This window comes from Hypanus sabinus, chromosome 15, assembly GCF_030144855.1.
Source record: "Hypanus sabinus isolate sHypSab1 chromosome 15, sHypSab1.hap1, whole genome shotgun sequence".
Lineage (NCBI taxonomy): Eukaryota > Metazoa > Chordata > Chondrichthyes > Myliobatiformes > Dasyatidae > Hypanus > Hypanus sabinus.
In genome coordinates, this window is record NC_082720.1 from 1379792 (window position 1) to 1393909 (window position 14118).

Here is a 14118-nt window from a genome sequence, read left to right on the forward strand (position 1 = left end):
AGAATCAGAATCAGGTTTATTGTCACTGAAAAATGCCAAATGATTTGTCATTTTGTGGCAGCAGTAGAGTGTAATACATAGAAAGTCACAACACCATGATACTGTTTCAGCATTCACTTTGACCGATTTTAGACAGAAACGCAAATCATCCTTGGTGATAAACATGACAATTTGCACACCTTAAAGAATACATTCTCATTGCCACTATTTTACTAAGTGATAATTTTGATATCTTTCAGTTTTATAAATTTGTAATACGTGTTTCCTTGCAGCTCCCAAAGTTGATAGGAGTAGGAAACCTACTTTAGATCAGCCAAACATCCAACAGAGTGAAAGAGATTCCCCATCAATGGGTAAGTGAAATTTCTGAACATTTCCTCTCAATTCTTGCATCAACTCATAGAAACCTGGGCTGCACTTCTGTTGCTATAATGTGGAAGGCTGTGAATTCATTCATCTTCATCTTTAACTCAGGATTTCCTCCTTAAAACACTCTGTCCTGCCACCTTCCCCAAGATAATCTTTATCACACGTTTCTCTGACAAAGTGTTTGGTCACTTGTCCTAGCATCTACTGATACAGAACATACAAAAATATAACAGAGCAACAGATTCTCTGTTGTGCCTACTGAATTAAGCTAGTGAATAAATGCTAAAACGAACTCATCTCCTCTGCCTACACAATATCCATATTCCTCAATTCTCTGCATATTTATGTCACAATCTAAGGAGTCTTTTAAATGGTTTCACACCACCCCCTTGAAACCTAGACACCTAGCACTCTATATAAATAAAAAAAACTTATGGCCATAAGACATAGGAGCAGAATTAGGCCATTCAGCCCATCAAGTCTGCTCCATAATTCTATCATGGCTGATCCCAGATCCAACTCAACCCCATACACCTGCCTTCGCACCATATCCTTTGATGCCCTCACTGATCAGGAGACTATCAACTTCTGCCTCAAATACCTACAGACTTGGGCTCCACTGCAGTCTGTGGCAGAGCATTCCACAGATTTGCTACTCTCCGGTGAAAAAAGATTCCTCCTTACCTCTGTTCTAAAGGGTCACCCCTCAATTTTGAGGCGGTGCCCTCTAGTGCTGGATATCCTCACCAGAGGAAAGATCCTCTCCACATCCATCCTATCTAGTCCTTTCAACATTCAGTAGGTTTCAATAAAATCCACATGCATTCTAAATTCCAGTGAGTACAGGCCCAAACCTGCCAAACGCTCCTCATATGTTAACCCCTTCATTCCTGGAATCATCCTCATGAACCTCTTTTGGATTTCCTACAATGAAAACACATCATTTCTGAGATATGGTTTCCAAAACTTTGACAATTCTCCAAGTGTGGCCTGACTAGTGTCTTATAAAGCCTTGGCATTATCTCCTTGCTTTTAAATTCTATTTCCCTTGAAATAATAGCCAGCATTGCATTTGCCTTCTTTACTACAGACTCAGCTTGTAAATTCACCTTCTGGGAATCTTGCACTAGGACTCCTAAGTCCTTCTGTACCTCTGATAGTTGAATCTTCTCCCCATTTAGATAATAGTTCACATTACTGCTCCTTTTACCAAAATGCATTATCATACAATACCCAACACTGTATACCATCTACCACTTTTTTGTCCATTTGTCCAATTTATTTAAGTCCTGCTGCATTTGCATTGCTTCCTCAGCACTACCTACCTGTGGTGAACTATGTATACCTGTCTGGACACGCCCCCCCCCCCCCGACTGCTCCTGTGGCTCCTCCCACAGACCCCAGTATAAAGGTGATTGGAGACACAGCCCCAGCCTCAGTCTCCAGGATGTAGTGGTGGTCACTTGCTGCTTGTTCTTTCTTGCAGCCAATAAAAGCCTATATCTCGCCTCAGGTCTCCGAGAGTTATTGATGGTGCATCACTATCCCTCCACTTATTTTTGTATCATCCACAAACTTTGTCACAAAGCTACCAATTCTATTATCCAAATTATTGACAAATAATGTGAAAAGTAGTGGTCCCAATACTGACTCTTGTGGAACACCACTAGTCACTGGCAGTCAACCAGAAAAGGCCCCCTTTATTCCCACTTACTGCCCCCTGCCTGTCAGCCATTCCTCTCTCCATGCCAGTATCTTTCCTGTAATGACACAGAATGTTAAGCAGCCTCCTGTCTGGCACCTCATCAAATGCCTTCTGAAAATCCAAGTAAATGACCTCCACTGTCTCTCCTTTGTCCACCCTGCTGGTTGACCTTGAAGAACTCGAACAGATTTATTAGGCAAAATTTCTCTTCACGGAAGCCATGCTGACTTTGACTTATTTTAACATTAGTCTCCAAGTACACTGAAACCTCATCTTTAATAATAGACTCCAACACTTTCCCAACCATTGAGGTTAGGCTAACTGCTTATAATTTCCTTTCTTTTGCCTTCCTCCCTTCTTAAAGAGTGGGGTGACATTTGCAGTTTTCCAGTCCTCTGGGACCATGCCAGAATCAAGTGAATCTTGTAAGATTTTGACCAATGCACCCATTATCTCTTCAGCAACCTCTTTCAGATTGCCTAGCACTTTTTCCTTTGTAATAGCAATGGCACTCACTCCTGCTCCCTGGCACTCACAGACCTCTGGCACACTGCTTGTGTCTTGCACAGAGAAGACAGACGCAAAGTACCCACTAAGTTCATCTGCCATTTCTTTGTCCCTCATTACTACCTCACCAGCATCATTTTCCAGTGGTCCAATATCATCTCTCACCTCCCTTTTAGTTTTATATATCTGAAAAAAATCTTTTAGTATCCTTCTTCATATTATTGGCTAGTTTACTCTCATAATTAATCTTTTCCCTTCTTATAGCCTTTTAGTTACCTTTTGCTGGATTTTAAAAGTTTCCCAATCATCCAACTTTCCACTCACTTTTGCTACCTTATATACCCTTTCCTTGGCTTTATGCAGTCCTTAATTTCCTTTGTCAGTCACGATTGCCTACTCCTGCCATTTGAGAACTTCTTCCTCTATGGGACTCATCTATCCTGTGCCTTGTGAACTATTGCCCGAAACTTCAGCCATCTCTGCTCTGTTATCACCCCTACCAGTATCCTCCTCCAATCCACCTGGGCAAGCTCCTCTCTCATGCCTCTGTAGTTTCCTTCATTCCATTGTGATATGATTGATACATCTTCCTCTCAAATTGCAGTTTGAATTCAATCATATTATGATCATTGCCTTTCCTTTATATTAAGCTCCCTAATAAAATCTGGGATATTACACAACACCCAGTCTAAGATAGCCTTTTCCCTGAGTAGGCTCAAGCACAAACTGCTCTATAAAGCCATCTCATAGGCATTCAACACATTCCCTCTCTTGCAATCTGACAACCTGATTCTTCCAATCCCCTTGCATATTGAATTCCCTCCTCACAATTGTGTCATTACCTTTATTACATGCCTTCTCTAGTTCCCTTTGCAATCTCAACCCCACATCTTGGCTATTATTTGGAGGCCTATATATGATTCCCAGAATGCTTTTTTTTTGCCCTTGCAGTTTCTTAACTCCACCTATAAAGATTCAACATTCTCTGACCTTATGTCACCTCTTTCTAAAGATGTAATTCCATCTCTTACCAACAGAGTCACACCACTGCCTGTGCCTTCCTGCCTGTCCTTTTGATACAAAGTATATCCTTTGATTTTAGGCTCCCAACTATGGCCTTCCTTCAGCCACGACTCAGTAACGCCCACAAGATCATACCAACCAATCTGTAATTGTGTCAAGAGTTCACCCACCTTATTCTGATTGCTAAGCACATTTAAATGCAACAGCTTCAGTTCTGCATTCTTTGCCCTTTGGAATTTTGCCTCTGTGCTACAATTTAACTTTTGGCCCGGTCTGCATCTGTGCTCAATCATTGGTTTGTCCTTCCTTACATTAATGTTGCTTCCATTATCTACTTGTAAACCTGCTGGCTCATCCTCAGCTCTATCATACTGGATCCTATCCCCCTGCCATATCAACCCACTCCCAACAGCTCTAGTATACTTGCCTGCAAGCATATTGGCCCATTCCCTTCAGATTCAAGTGCAAGCCATCCCTTTTGTACAGGTCCCATCTGCCCCAGATAGATCCCAATGCAGAAATCTGAATCACTGCCCTTGCTCCGATTCTTCAGCCAAACATTTATCTGTGATACATATTTAACTTGTGCTACACATCTCTTTTGAACTTACACCCTATCACCTTTACTGCATGCCCTGTTGTTTTAGGCATACATATTAAAACTGAAAGAAAGATACCAACTGTTTTCTCTCTCTATGCCTCTCATAATCTTATAAATTTCTTTCCGATCTCTCCTCAGCCTCCGCTGCTCCTGAGAAAGTTTTGTCCAAATTCTCTTTGTAGCATGTGCTCTCTAATCAGGGAACGTCCTGGTAAACATTTTCTACAGCCGCTCCAAAACCTCCACTTCATTTCTATAATGTGGTGAACAGAATTGAATGCAACATTCCGTTCTGTATCTCAGTGTCAGATTTTTTTTTATCTGAATAGGCAACTTCAAAATACTGGATTAAACATGCAGGCTAAATCAAGTTGTTACAGTTCCAGCTACAAAATATATATGTCTTTGATAAAGTGAATAATCATAAATGAAGAAAGCACTAGTCATTATAATATTGATATTTCAAGTGCATAATATTCACTAAACATGGGATTTGTAACTAGGCACTAGAAATTGAATAGCATTGTCTGAAATTTTTTGGCTGTTATACTGTCCAATTTCAACTCTTAGTTGACGAGTTGCTCATTTTGTAGGTGCTTGAGTGATGACATCACTGGCAGCCCTCCATTACCAAAAATGTTGTTAAAGTCATGGCCATCAAGATGTTTTAAGGGCCTCAGGGCAAAGTCCTCCTATCAGGAATGAACCTTCACAAATACCACATCCTACTGAGACCACTTTGATGAAGAATATATGTGCAGTCCTCGGATTTCTATATCTGTCCCAAGGATCTGTGCCAAATGTTCCATTAATAATTCTGACTTTAAATGACTAAGTCTCATTTGAAACAAAATTCCAAAAGGAAGTAGATAGTCATTGATGCAAGCTCAAGTGTTTAAGTGTTATTAGTGTACATCTAATTAAAAGAATGAGGGGTAACCTCATTGAAACCTCTTAAATGTTGAAAGGCCTTGAAAGAGTGGATGTGGAGAGGATATTTTCTGTGGTGGGGGAGTCTAAGACCAGGGGACATGGCCTCAGAATAGAGGGGCATCCTTTTAGAACAAAGATGAAGAGGAATTTCTTTAGCTAGAGAATGTTGCATCTGTGGAATTCATTGCTGTAGGTGGCTGTGGAGGCCAGGTCATTGGGTTTGTTTAGGGCAGAGATTGATAGATTCTTGATTAGCCAGAGCATGAAGGGATACAAGGAGAAGGTAGGGGATCGGGACCAAGAGGGAAAATGAATCAGCCATGATGAAATGGTGGAGCAGACTCAATGGGCTAAATGGCCTAATATCTTATGGTCTGATTAACTAACACTGAGAAGTTTAATGATATAACAATATCTATTTGTTTGATGCATAAGATACATCTTCTGATCAGTAACTTTTAAATTTTGTGGAATGTTAATATATTATATTTATGAATATTTTTCAGTAAAGAAATCTCCATTTCCCGATAAGGTAAGAAAATACTTTTCTTCAACTCTCTGCCTCAGCCACCCTTCAAACTGAAGATCAAGGGAAGTGCCAGCAGTCATTTCACTACCCATTGTGACAGAGGAACCATTTAGTTTTGTCAAAAATGAAGAAATAAGCTTTGCAGCTCTCTGTCCATGCTGACCATTGTACTTGTCCAATGCAAGTATACTGTTCCCTGTCAATAAACACTTAGTTCAGAGCCTTTTACACTTTTGCGATTCTAGTGCTCATCAAAATTCTTCTCAAAATGCTTCAACCACCTACTTATGCAGCTGTTTCAAATACTAATAACCCTCCAGGATATCAAGTTCTTTTTCTCTGGTCGCATCTGTACCTAACACTCCTTATCCTAAGTGTATTAATATTTCTGTATAAGGAAACATTTCCTATGATATTTTGGTGATCTAGAAACCCAGAACATCCAGTTACTCCTCATAATTGAAATGTTCCATCTCAAGCTGCATCCCACTGCACCTCTGCACCCTCTCCAGTGCAATCACATCCTTCCTATAGTGTGCCATCCAGAATTTACACAGTGCTTTTGCTCTAAAGTTTTATAAAGTTATACCATAAATGCCTTGCTGTTTAACTCTATGCCCCTGCTAGTGAAGGCAACGATTGTGTATACCTTCTTCACATCCTATATATGCCTAGGTTGACTCTTCAGAAATTCCTAGACTTGTACACCAAAGCCCCTCTGCTTCTCAATACTCCCTGAGCCACTACATTCACTGTGTCTGTCCTTGTAAAGTGTATCACTTCACACTTGTAGACATACATTTCTATCCACCTTACTAGCTGATCAATATCATCAAGAAGCCTATGACCGTCATGTTTACCTTGAACAATAGCGCTAATATTAGTGTCATCTGAGGACTCCATCGGTCAGAGTTGACCATGGATATCACATCCTAGCTGTCTAGATATGCAAGCCTGGTCGTTATGATATGGAGAGAAAGCTATTGCCCATTCAGCAAGCTCCCTTCTCCACATAACTGATGAACCTAAAGGAAGAGCAGAGACCGGTACAGTTTGGTATCAACAGTGTCGCAGAGTTGGCAGTCAGCATATAACTCAATGTAGGACTACCTTAGGGACTCCCTCCAGCTCTGGATTTCTCCCTCGGGGTTTATACCCGGTCTTCCCCATGCATGGGTGCAGAGGTCTAAGATCAGAGTTTTCCTCCTCCAACCATGGCTGACAAGCCCCATCTGCCCGAAGCAATAAGGTATAAGGCACCAGTAACTTGACCTCGTCCCTTCTCCTGTCAGTAGAAACAGTTCCGTCGGGCTTAGTAGCTGAGCCACACATGAAGGCCAGGAGCTGGACTTGGTTGTCAGAGGCTATTTGAGGTGCACGCCATTGGGAGCATTTAACAGGTAGTGGGAGCTTGTCCCCGTTACCACCCCCAGCTGTAACAGCCTTAAAGATCCTGGTGTCATCTAAAAACTGAGTATTCACACTCCATACCTTCATATCCAAATCAACAAAGTCTAACAAACAGTCCAAAACCTGGGCAGGACTAACAGGAGCTTCCAAAATTTGACAGCGGACTGTTTGCAAGAAAAGAGACATCTAGCAAGTAGGAGCCTTTTAAAATAGAGAGAGGGAGAGTTCAAGGCTAGCATATTCTTATTACAGTGAAAGGCAAGGCTGGCATGATTACAGAACCATAATTAATGAGGAATGTTGGGGCTCTGATCAGTAAAAAACAAAGCATGTCAGGTAGAGGCAGCTGGGATCAAGAGAACTTTTTGAGAAATACAATGGATTTAAGGAGTACAGTAAAGAAGATGTTGAGAGCTAAAAGGAGACACAGGATATCCTTGGAAGATAACATAAAGGAGAGTCCTATGAGATTCTATAAGTACATTAAGAGCAAAAGGATAACTAGAGAGAAAATGTCCAGTTAATGATCAGTGTGGTCATTTATGTGTAGAGTAACAGGACACGGGCAAGGGATCAAATGAATATTTCTTGTATTTATGGTGTAGTTCAGGGAAGAGAACAGCGATATCTTGAAAAATATTGTTATTACAAAAGAGATGGTGTCATTGGTTTTGAGATGCATGAAGATGGATATATCCTCTGAACCTGACCAGGCATATTCTAGGATGTTGCAGAAAGCAAGAGAAGACACTCAACATGTTCAACATGTGGTAGAGATATTTGTATCTCTCATAGTTAAGGGGTGTGGTACCAGAAAACTGGAGGATGGGTAATGATGTTCTTTCATTTTAAACGGGTTTTAAGGACAACCAGCGAGCTAGAGGCCAATAAACCTAACATCAATGGTGGGGATTCTGAGAGATAAAATATTTGTGTTTTAAAAGGCAAGGACTATTTAGGGATTTGTGCATCAGAAATCATGTCTCATAAATTAGATCAAGTTTGTTTTTCTTTGAAAAGGTGGCCAAGAGGATTGATAATGGCAAGACAGTGAACATTGTCTACATAGACACAGCAAGACCTATAACGTAGCCTCAAATGGTAGGCAGGTTCTGAAGATTAGATTACAGGGGTTCTGGGGTAGGTTAGCTAATTGGATACAAAATTGCTTGGTGCAGAGAGTCAGGGGGTGGTAGTGAAGGGTTATTTTTCAGAATGAAGGCCTATGATTAAAGATCAAAGTACATTTATTATCAAACAAGTCATGTAAACAATAAAAGTAAACAAATACAATTCAGATTAGTAGTGTTCTGTTGGAACCAGTGCTATGTAGTTTATTATTTATTATATACATTAATTACTTAGATGACAATGCACCTGGTATAATCTATAGATTTGTTGGTAACACCAAAATTTATTGTTGTTGTGTGACAGTGAATAATGTCTAACAGTACAAGTGGATCCAGATCAATTGGGAAAGTAAGCAAGTTAATGGCAGATGGATTTTAACTTAGACATGTGTGAAATAGTGCATTTTGGGAAGTCAGACCATGACAGGACACTGTATTTGTGCAACATCGTACCCTGGTTTAACTCCCCAAATACTGTGCATTGTACATGCAAGGCACTCAGAATGAAGAGCACAGGTACCTAAAAGTGATGTCACAGATTTACAAGGCGATGAAAATTTACATGGCAAACTTGCCTTCATCAGACAGGGCACTGAGCACAAGAGTTATACCAAACATTGGGGGCACTGCATTTGGAATATTGAGTGAAGTTCTGGTTGCCATATCATACAAAGAATGAAATTAAGTTAAAGAAGGTTCAGCAAAGTTTCTCAAGGATGCCATTGGGACAAAGGAGTGTAAATTACAAGAAGAGACTTGATAGACTGGGATTTTCTTCCTTGAAGTGAAGGAGGCTGAGCACACAGTTCATAGAATTGCATCAGATAATGTGGGTTATAGATACAGTTAATGGTCAATCTTTAGCCAGGGCATTAAAGGGTATGGGGAGAAGGCAGGGGAGTGGGAATGACAGAGCAGACTCAATGGGCCAAATGGCCTACTTCTGCTCCTATATCTTATGGTCTTCATCTTCACGTATGGGAGTCTAAAACTGAAGGAGCTAGGTTGAATCTGAGAGAAGAAAGATTTAAAGAGAACCTGGGGAGCAAGATTTTATATATATATACGCAGATGTCTGTGGGTATATGGGACAAGCTAAAATAGAAAGTATTTGATGCACCATCAATAACTCACACTGAGACGTAAGGCGAGATATCGGCTTTTATTGACTGGAAGAAGGAACCAGGAGTGAGTGTCTATCATACAATGTCCTGGAGACTGAGGCTGAGCGTCAGGCCTCAGATCGCCTTTATACAGGGGCCTGTGGGAGGAGCCACAGGAGCAGTCTGCAGGGGGCGTGTCCAGACAGGTATACACATAGTTCACCACAGTATTAGAGATGGTATTATTGCAACATTTAAAATTGCATAAGAAAGGACTGAATTCCCGGGAAATGAGACAAGCTCAAGAAAGCACCTTGGTTGGCACGGACAAGTTAGGGTAACAGTAGCATTGTTTCTTGTGATACACACTGGTCACAGACTTCAAATCATAAATACAACTATACACCATCTCTGTTTATTTCCTTCAATGAAGCTAATTTTGCATTCAATACGTATCTTGCCCTCAATCCCATCGGTACTAACTTTTTGGACTTGCAGGGTAATATAATTGGGAGAAATATACATAATTCATAACTGCTGACATTGAGTTGGGGTTTCACTTCGAGAGACTGGTCTGATTTTATCATGTTATCAAGTGAAAGGTTTTTAGCCACTTTAGAGGTTTTAGAGTTCAATAAAATGTGTTATGGATTGTGTTAAACATAAAATGCCTCACTTCATTTTATTTGTGGAAAACTACAAACTGATCAAAGGCATTATTGAAATTATTTCTTTAAAAAGTTGATTAATATGGTCAGACAGGATCTCCCACCAATTAATCTGTTATCCCAAATGAAGATTAATCCTGCTTTCAAAAGTCTTTTCTAATGACTTGCTTAACACTGTTTAGTTTAGTGGACAGTTAAGATCCCAGGTTTTTGCAGCTGTATTATTTTGCTCCAATTGTTGTTTACTTTTGCACCATGACCTGTTTAACTGATGTTGGTTGGAGAAGGTGCAGGCCAATTCTATTGAATCAGCTTCATAATTGTAGTGCTCAATATTATAAGGAAATAGAGCAGAAACAACAGAATGTACTTTTCAGCAATATTTTACAAGTAACGTCTTTTTACAAAGTAAAGTCAATCATTACCTCATCTGATAACAACTTCATTCACCGCATTCATGTTAACTTGCACATCTATTTTTTTCCTCTTTCTTCAGCATCCCATGGGACCACCCAGGTAAGCTATATTTCAGATATACCTTTTCACTTTGTCTCTTCCCCTTCTTCCTTCACCTGAACTTTGTGCTTAAGGTCCTGATGTCTAGATTCAGCTATTTCCTTAGTTCATCATTTCCTTTGCAGTAGCCCTCCATCCCCTCTCACCTGGGAACCCAGGGGAAAACTACAGCAAATTTCTTGAGCCTATTTGCTAAATTTTTTAAATTCCAGGGCAACATTCATCTTCCTCAAATGAGAAGTTAGTGGGTAGGTGAGAATGTATAGACGGCATTTCCGATCTGCACCCCAACTCCATATTCATCATCACTTGCTGGACTTAAATATCCAAAAAATATAGCTTAAAAGCCACCTTTCAACCTGGGTGTTCATAGTCTTTTGAAGGAGAGGATTTCAGATTACCATGTAAAAGAACGCTGCATGATGCAACTACCCTCAGTATATCACAACCTGGTATATAAATACCAATGCTTTGAATGGAAAATCCAACAAAAATCCAGTTCAGGTATGGGGGAGACAGTCAGAGCAGTGGTGTGCTCCGAATGCAGTATGTGGGAGGTCAGGGTCAACACAGTTGTCCCTGATGACCACACCTGCAAAAGGTGCGTCCAGCTGCAGCTCCTATCAGACCGAGTTAGGGAGTTGGAGCAGGAGCTGGATGAACTACGGATCATTCGGGGGGTGGAGGCAGAGATAGATAGGAGTTATCAGGAGGTAGTCACACCAAAAAACCAAGAAGTAGGCAGATGGGTGAAGGTCCAGAGAGGCAGGGGGAGCAGGCAGAGAGAGCAGAGCACCCCTGCGGCCATACCCATTAACAATAAGTATACCGTACTGGATACTGTTGATGGGGATGACCTACCAGGAATGAGTTGTAGTGGTCCTGCCTCTGGCACAGAGGTTGAACCCTCAACTAGAAAGGGGAGGAGGGAAGAGAAGAGAGCGATAGTTTTAGGGGACTCTATAGTTAGGGGGGCAGATAGGAGATTTTGTGGGGCAGATCGGGAGTCTCGGATGGTATGTTGCCTCCCTGGTGCCAGGGTCCGGGACATCTCAGATCGGGTGCAGGCTATTCTTGAGAGTGAGGGCATGAACCCAGATGTAGTGGTCCATGTAGGGACCAATGATGTAGGTAAGGTGAGTGAGGGGGTCCTGGTTAGGAGTGAAGCTGAAAGGCAGGACCTCCAGGGTGACAATCTTGGGATTGCTACCTGTGCCACGTGCGAGTGAGGCGAAGAATAGAATGATTATGCACATTAATACGAGGCTGAGAGCATGGTGCAGGAAGGAAGGGTTCAGGTTTTTGGATAATTGGTCTTTGTTCCAGGGACATTGGGATCTGTTTCGAAGGGATGGTCTACATCTGAACCGGAGGGGTACTAACATTCTTGCAGGAGTATTTGCCAGTGCTGCTCGGGGGGGTTTAAACTAGATGTGCAGGGGGCAGGGATCCAGATCCAGAGGGTTGGTCAGAAGGTGCATGGGGTTAAATGTGTAGAAGGTTTGGGTGATCTTGAGAAGGTCATCAAAATTCTGGGTGCAATTTGCCCGATGGAAGTTCAAGGAGCTGGGTTAGGTACAGTAGACAGTGTTTTAAGCAAAGAGAGGAGGAATGGGCTAAGAATTCTATACTTGAATGCGCGTAGTGTCAGAAATAAGACAGATGAGCTTGAAGCTCAGATGAAAATGGGGAACTACGATATTGTTGGGATAACGGAGACATGGCTGCAAGGGGATCAGGCCTGGGAATTGAGTGTACCAGGGTGTACGTGCTATCGTAGAGACAGAAATATGGGAAGAGGGGGTGGGGTGGCCCTGTTGGTGAGGAATGAGATTCAGTCCTTAGCAAGAGGTGACTTGGGAACAGGGGAAGTAGAGTCTGTTTGGATTGAGCTGAGGAACAGTAAGGTTAAAAAGACCCTAATGGGTGTTGTGTACAGGCCCCCAAACAGTAGCGTGGATATTGGGTACAAGTTGATTAGGGAGTTAACATTGGCATGTGCTAAAGGTAATGCAGTCGTTATGGGAGATTTCAACATGCAGGTGGACTGGGAGAATCAGGTAGGTGCTGGACCCCAGGATAGGGAGTTTGTGGAGTGTCTAAGGGATGTATTTTTTGAACAGCTTGTGCTTGAGCCAACCAGGAACGAGGCTATTTTGGACTTGGTGATGTGTAATGCACAGGAATTGATAAGTGATCTTGAAGTAAAGGAGCCATTAGGAAGTAGTGATCATAACATGATAAGATTTTATCTACAATTTGAGAGGGATAAGGGCAGATCAGAGGTGTCAGTGTTGCAATTAAATAAAGGAGACTACGGAGCCATGAGGGAAGAGCTGGCCAAAGTTAAATGGGCGGATGCCCTGGCAGGAAAGACAGTGGATCAGCAGTGGCAGATATTCTTGGGCATAATACAAAAGATGCAAATGCAGTTCATTCCAATGAGAAGGAAGGATTCAAAGAGGGGGAAGGGGCCACAGTGGTTGACAAAGGAAGTCAGAGATTGTATAGCATTAAAGAAAAAGAAGTATGACAGGGCTAAGATGAGTGGGAATACAGATGATTGGGAAAGTTTTAAGGAACAGCAGATATTAACTAAAAAAGCAATACGGAGAGAAAAAATCAGGTATGAGCTCAGTCTAGCCAGGAATATAAAAGGGGATAGCAAAAGCTTTTTTAGCTATGTGAAGAGAAAGAAGATAGTTAAGAACAATGTTGGCCCCTTGAAGAATGAATTGGGAGAAATTGTTATGGGAAACAGGGAAATGGCAAACAGAACTTAATGCATACTTTAGATCTGTCTTCACCAGGGAGGACACAAGCAATCTCCCAGATGTATGGATGGGCCAGGGTCATAAGATATCAGAGGAATTGAGACAGATTGACATTAGGAAAGAAACTGTGATGAGTAGACTGGTAGGACTGAAGGCTAATAAATCCCCGGGTCCAGATGGTCTGCATCCGAGGGTTCTAAAAGAGGTGGCTCAGGAAATTGCGGATGCATTGGTAATCATTTTCCAATGTTTCTTAGATTCAGGATCAGTTCCTGAAGATTGGAGAGTGGCTAATGTTGTCCCACTTTTCAAGAAGGGAGGGAAGGAGAAAACGGAGAACTATCGCCCTGTTAGCCTAACGTCAGTCGTGGGGAAGATGCTTGAGTCCATTATTAAAGATGAAATAGTGGCACATCTAGATGGCAGAAATAGGATTAGGCCGAGCCAGCATGGATTTACCAAGGGCAAATCATGCTTGACTAATCTGTTGGAGTTTATTGAGGGTGTAACAAGGATGTTAGACGAGGGTAAGCCAGTAGATGTTGTGTACCTAGATTTTCAGAAGGCATTCGATAAGGTGCCACATAGGAGACTGGTGAGTAAAATCAGAGCTCATGGCATTGGGGGCAGGGTTTCAACATGGATAGAAAACTGGTTGGCAGATAGAAAGCAAAAGGTAGCAGTGAATGGGTGTTTCTCAGACTGGCTGGAGGTGACTAGTGGGGTACCACAGGGCTCTGTATTGGGACCACAGCTCTTTACGATTTATGTCAATGATTTAGATGAGGGCATTGAAAACTATATCAGCAAGTTTGCTGACGATATTAAACTGGGTGGCAGTGTGACATGC

At 41.7% G+C, this 14118-nt stretch overlaps 1 protein-coding gene across 1 annotated transcript in view; it reads left to right on the forward strand.

Moving 5' to 3' along the window:
- The window catches only part of lcp2a (lymphocyte cytosolic protein 2a), a 188096-nt gene that overhangs the window by 121077 nt on the left and 52901 nt on the right, over window positions 1-14118 (forward strand). The window contains exons 10-12 of the mRNA XM_059990762.1: window positions 273-353; window positions 5645-5670; window positions 10475-10494. Coding sequence (XP_059846745.1) covers window positions 273-353; window positions 5645-5670; window positions 10475-10494 — 127 coding nt within the window. The remainder of the gene's footprint in view (window positions 1-272; window positions 354-5644; window positions 5671-10474; window positions 10495-14118) is intronic.